Consider the following 6454-nt stretch of genomic DNA (forward strand, 5'->3'; position numbering starts at 1 on the left):
TTAATCGGTTTGGAGAAAATTATTATTTTATTGTAATTGGACATAAAAATAGTAATTTTTTGCCGTTTTTAATATTTTTCGTATCGTAAAAAATATTTCAAGCTTATTTATTGAATATTTTGACATAAATATTATATATTTATATATTATTTTTTGAATCTTTTCGAAATATTTTTGCTTTGTCGTTATTTTGTACACTTTTTTGATCATTTTTCGAAATTATTAAAGGGAAAAAGTTTGTTTTTCGTTTGTTATCGAACATTTTCGGCGATTTTTGTTGATTTTTCTCAATTTTTCGTAAATTTTGCTATTTTCGGTTGATTTTTTTTTTTTGTGAAAAATCTTGGAAATTCTTGTTGGATTTGGAAAGAAATTTGATCGTTTCGGAAGAATTTAAACTTTTTCGATTATTTGAGTTGGAATTTTTCGCTTTTATCGTTTTTTTTGTCGCATTTTCTGCTTGAAAAGCTTAGTTTTTTATTTTTTCGTAAATTTTGAAGTTTTCGTGTGATTTCAAAGAAAATCGTTGAAAATGCCTTTCACTCCTCTCAATGATTTTACTCGTGTTTCGGATAATTTGGTAAAATTTTGTGCCAAAATTAAAGACTCGAAGGAAGAAGATTTAGATTTCTTTCTCTTAGATGTTAAAAGTACCGAGTTGGTTAAAAATTGGTCCAAGGTCGAAATTTCTTTTGATAACTGTCTAGAATATTTGAAATCGGCTGGGGATACAACTGCGGAAGACACTGGTATTGTCGATGGTAAGTACGCGGTTGTTTATGAACTTTTTATGGAATGTCAGGCCATAATAAATAAATATTTGAACAAATTTCGGCGGTCTCGAAAATCGTCCTTGAGCTCTTACAGCAGTTCAGTGCTTTCGTTAAACCAGGATCATTCCGATATTACTAAGGATGGACAGGGTTCGTCTGCCACTCCAAGGGAAGCTCCGAGAAACGATCCCGGTTTAAATAACACGAATTCGTCTACTCACACTGTTCGAAGTGTGGGTATTCAGGCTTCTAGCTCCCCAATATCAGGTATTGGGAATTCTAGGGATAGCTCGAATTTTGCTATTGACCCGCCAAATTTAGACATTGTCCATAATTTAGCTTTGCCTCCATGCGATATTCCCGTTTTCGAAGGTGATTTTCTCTCGTGGCCTACTTTTAGAGACTTATTTAGCACGGTCTATATTACAAATTCTAGATTGTCGGATATTGAGCGTCTTTGTCATTTGACGCAAAAAAACTAGTGGGGAAGCTCGTGAAATTGTTTCTAAATTCCCTTTGACTCACCGTAGCTTTAGTCTTGCTTGGAATGCTTTGAAATCGACTTATGATAATCCTCGTTTGTTGATTCATAGTCAGTTCAAAGTATTATTTTCGCTTCCGGTACTTGAAATCGAGACGTGTTCGGGTCTCAAACAAATCCAGCGTGGTGTTAATGGTTGTTTGTCTGCAATGTCCATTTACGACGTTAGTACGGAAAATTGGGATCCGTTCTTGGTTTTTATTTGTCTTCAAAGGCTCCCAAAATTAACACAAACTTTGTGGGAGCAAAGCGTGAAAGACAAATCGTCTATTTCTTTGTGGAAAGATCTCGACAGTTTTCTAACTGAGCGAATTCAGACGCTCATGTGTCTTCACGATATGAGAGGAAATGATCCAGTTAAAAAGTCTAGTGTGAAAAAACTTCAAACACACATGGTTAATACTAATTCATCTCGATCTCCACAAACCTCGCAGAAAAATGATTGCATTCTTTGTCCCCTGCAGTTCCACTTGCTTTTTGAATGTCCTCGATTCAAAAATATGTCTGTCTCGGCTAGGTTTTCCACTGTGAAACGTCGTAGATTGTGTGTGAATTGTTTGCGTACGGGGCATGAAGTAAAAACTTGCAGTTGTCATCTTCGGTGTTCGAAATGTAATCGAAGTCATCACACCTTGTTACTTCGTAGCGACTCGTCGCCAAACAGTTCGACCTCAAGTGTTTCCTCGGTCAGCAGGAACACCTCTACTCCTTCCAACACTCCACACGTAGATCCTTCTCGTCCAACCACATCCTCGGCATTTGTAGCTCGTCCTTCCAACCCTCCAACTCTCGACCCTTCTCGTCTATCCACATCCTCGGCATCTGTAGCTCGTCAGGTCTTTCATACCTCACAGAATAAGTCGGTTCTGTTGGGGACAGCGATGGTCAACATAATGCATGGTGGCATTTCCTATCCAGCTAGGGCTTTAATAGACCCCGCCTCTGAATCCTCTTTTCTAACAGAGCGATTGCAGAATAGGTTGAAACTTCCGGTATGTTCAACGAATGCGGTTATTTCTGGTGTGAATTGTGCAATTTCGGCAAATTCACAAAAAGTTTGTCCCATAAAAATTGGAAGCCTTTGTGATCCTTCGGTAGTATTAGAAACACGTGCTTTGGTTTTGCCGTCAATTTCTGGAAACTTGCCATCGTTTACTGTTTCCTCTGATTTAAGAGCTGAAATGTCGAGTATTCGTCTGGCAGATGCTAATTTGTTCGATTCACGTCCTGTGGATCTGTTGTTGGGTGCAGACTTGTATCCAAAAATCTTGTTACGAACTACAACCATACTGGCGAGAGATGAACACATTTACAAATGGCACATTGGCACTCCAGAAGTTATGCACCCTCATATCCCAAAGGGCACCATGTCTGAACATTCTGCATACCCTTGAACGCAGTTTCTCAGACCTCAAGGACGGAAACCTTTTACTAAAAAATATTGCTAACTCACTTTTTGGAGTTTTGGACTCAAATTACGCGGAACAAATGTCGGACACTATTACCTTGATCAAGGAAGATGAAAACCACATGAAACAGCTTTTAAAAAACCAAACTTCAATTATTAACTCAACCCTCAACATTTTCAAACAAGATGAACTACAACTAAAAGAAAACTTCGACAGTCTCGATTATCAAATGAACTACATTGAGAAACGGTTACACGAAAACGAACAAGAGAATCACCAATTTAATCTGTTCCAAAATATGGTGTCACTATCTTCTCAATTGGCATTGATATCAGTAAGGCTACACCGAATACAAACAGCAATAATAACAACTTTGTCCGATTCACATCATGTGAAAATCAGCCCAATGTTACTATCACCGCTACAACTTCAATCAGAGCTCATACAAGTCCGAAATCACCTTCCACCAGCATTGCAGCTACCTGCCCGTCAAGAGAACCTACTGCAGCTCTACAAAATTATGAATGTAAAGGGAGGAATCACAGATAATCATATCATTTTCTACATAACAATTCCTCTATGTGACCCAGAACCGTTGGAACTGCTTAAGCTACATCCAATTTCTGCACCTGTCAATAGCACCATGATGATCATTAGGCCATGCAGCGACCTCATCGCTATAACTGCCCACAGAGATGAGTATTATACATTAACAGAGCAAGAATGGGCAGCATGCACACCACTAACAGAAGATGAAGTCTTATGTCCAAATATGCAGTCCAAATTCAATGCAGACGCAGCCAAGTGCCTATGCGAAATTTCACTTCTTAATAATATCACTCGTCCCAGTTGTACCGTTGACCCATTCATAGACAACACGTCGATGACACAACTAAAACACGGCAACCAGTGGATGTATACAATGTCACATCAAACTCAAATAACCACTGTATGCAATCAGGAACACTCCCGAGTAATATTGCAGGGCACCGGACTCATTAAAATAAGTCCAGATTGTACCCTAAAGTACAGGTCAATGTTCATTCAGGGACATCAAACATATTCATCATCCCTTCACTCATCATACACAGCCACCGCCAACGTTACAGAAATCAGCTATCCAGACAAAACACAATATGGCAAAATATATCTTAGAAACTACATTAACCACATCAAGAACATGTCTGAAATTCAAAATCAACTGCATCAACAAGTTCTAACTGACCTGCCACTGCAACTTGACAACATCAAGAGACATCATGCAACAGTAGCTTACGCCGCCCTCATTCTTGCAGTTGGAATTATTATAACAGCAGTCTACAAAAGAAGACAATTCACTAAAATGGAGCCAAGTCAACAACCTCCCATAGCAGCAGTCCGTCAACATGTCGCGTCATCAGAATTTGCAGTTACTTTATCATAATATCCATAAGAAAATAAAATTCAAATAAACATTTTGTTTAGTGTCTAGGTCAAGAACAATCACACTACTGCATTCCTTTCAACAACTTTTAACAACAGTTAAAATCTGTTGTATCAGCATATCACATTTCAGTTGAGCATGGCTCAACGGCGGGGAGCATGTTCAGACATTCACATTGATTCAAAACTATATTTATGTTTAAACTCATAATAAATGTGTGCATTCATGAAATTGTTAATTGCATACATATATTCACATCGTAATAGAGTTCAATAACTCAGACAGTATGTCATTGCGACAAATAAACACACAAAACAAAATATTCTAGTTGAAATGCAAACGCAGATTTTCTGTTATTATTGGCTAAAAAAGTAAAAATCAATGTTGTAATATGGTTGTGGGGCAATGAACTACAATGTTTCTTTCCGTAATTATTATTTTGTATATTAAGCAATTTCTACCAACACACTAGACCATGATATCCAATGTGCAATTTAGCAATAATTTAGTATTTAAGAACAAATTTATCAATAAAGAAAGAGTGAGAACTTGAAAAAGCCTTCTTGTGCATACATCATTTCCTCTCCGATCTTAACCAAGTTCATGTGCTTGTGTTAAAACAATAATTTATCTTGGTGACACTGCCTTGATAAACGACATTTACAACCTCATTTAATTTATCTTGGTGATGCGCCTTGATAAACGACATTTAAAACCTCATTGAAGGACAAAACAGTCCATTCAATAAACAGGAATTTTGAAATAATAGGAGGAGGTTCTATAATTGGTTTTGGGGGAACAGATTGAGCTGGAAATGAGGATGGCGATTGTTGGGTTAGGTCGAATTTGCGCTAAGAACCTCAATTAAAATATCTCAAAAAATGTGGATTGCTCTTGATGTGTAGGCGTGACGAAAATCGAACAAAAGTGGTACGTATTTGTACACAAAATGTTTCCATCTTCACCATTCTATATTATATATTGTTTATTTGTTTTGTATATTTAACGCATACGAAGTAGCGGGTACTTTGCTAGTCTATATTTATAAAAGAGTAAAGTGATTGACTGACTGACAGACTGATTGATTCATCAACGACCAGATGAAACGGCTGAAGCTGAAATCCAGAAATATTTCGTGTGGATCACTCTTGGTCCGAAGGGGTCAGATAAGGCTGTGTTTTTGGAAATTCGAACTGGAAGGGTACGAAAAGTACTAAAAGGTTCTAAATATGGTACCGTTTGTATTTGGCGAACCGGTAGAGCTAGCACTTTGGAATGATTGTCACTGATGGAGTGTAGGAAAGATGTGCTAAAGGGTTTTTAGAAATTCGAACTATAAGTGTACCAATTCGTATTTTGAGAACGGATAAAGGTTGAAATTTGGTGTGAGAATCAAGGTGACATAAGGAGGTGGTTTAAAAAAAGAGTACACATGTGTACGAAAAGTATTAAATGGTACTAAATTTGGTACAATTATGATTTGGGCGAACGGATAGAGCTAGAAGCCTGAAATTTTGAATTAAGGTTGCAGTTGGAGGGTAGAATGGAAGTAATTTTAAAAAATTTGTAATTATGTGTACGAAAAGTACTAAATGGTACTAAATTTGGTACAATTACGATTTGGGCGAACGGATGGAGCTGGAATCCTGAAATTCTGAACTAAGGCTACTGTTGGAGAGTAGAACGGAAGTAGTTTTGAAAATTCGTACTTATAGGTACGAAAAGTACTGTTTAAGTAAGAATTAATATATTTCAGTTTAATTTGCATTGTTTGGAAATGCTCGTTTATCGCTTTACTTTCGTTGTGTTTGAGTCACTCAATCGTTAGAAAACTGCCTACTCCTTTTTTATAACAACATTGATCTGTCATCTAGGAGTTTTCTAACGAGTGTTGTTTTTGCGCCTATGCGACCTTTCGGCATTATTATTGACACTTGGTTTTCGATCGCCATCCGTAACACAGGTAATCTGTTCGCCTTGCTACTTTTCCCTTTAGTTATAATTATTTATTTATTTACTCAATAAAGCTTCTGCTTTTATATTCTTTGAAACTAAAACGTTCGTGTTTTTATTTCTCTTTTTTTCGAAACGCAATTTCGGCGCCTTTACATTTTGGTCCAATCGAGCCGGATACGAGCATTTGGATTGTTTTGGTTTTTGTTCTAATTGGTTTTCGTTTTTATTCTCGCAGCAGCATCAACAATCATAATCATCCTCATCGTCATTAACATCATTATCATTAAAAACATCAGCAAACCAGCAGGTGAGTGCAGTGTTCCTTTTTATTGTGAGCTCGCGTTGTGGAAAA

General features: G+C 37.1%; 1 protein-coding gene across 1 annotated transcript; it reads left to right on the top strand.

Annotated features, from left to right (window-relative positions):
- The first annotated feature begins 2802 nt into the window (after positions 1-2802).
- Positions 2803-4146, top strand: LOC141388169 (uncharacterized). Its single transcript, XM_073958201.1, has one exon. It carries the CDS (start codon positions 2803-2805, stop codon positions 4144-4146), a length of 1344 nt encoding a protein of 447 aa, XP_073814302.1.
- The last annotated feature ends 2308 nt before the right edge of the window (positions 4147-6454 follow it).

The sequence above is a fragment of the Musca autumnalis genome, unplaced genomic scaffold (assembly GCF_047663935.1).
Source record: "Musca autumnalis isolate F117 unplaced genomic scaffold, ASM4766393v1 scaffold_67, whole genome shotgun sequence".
NCBI lineage: Eukaryota > Metazoa > Arthropoda > Insecta > Diptera > Muscidae > Musca > Musca autumnalis.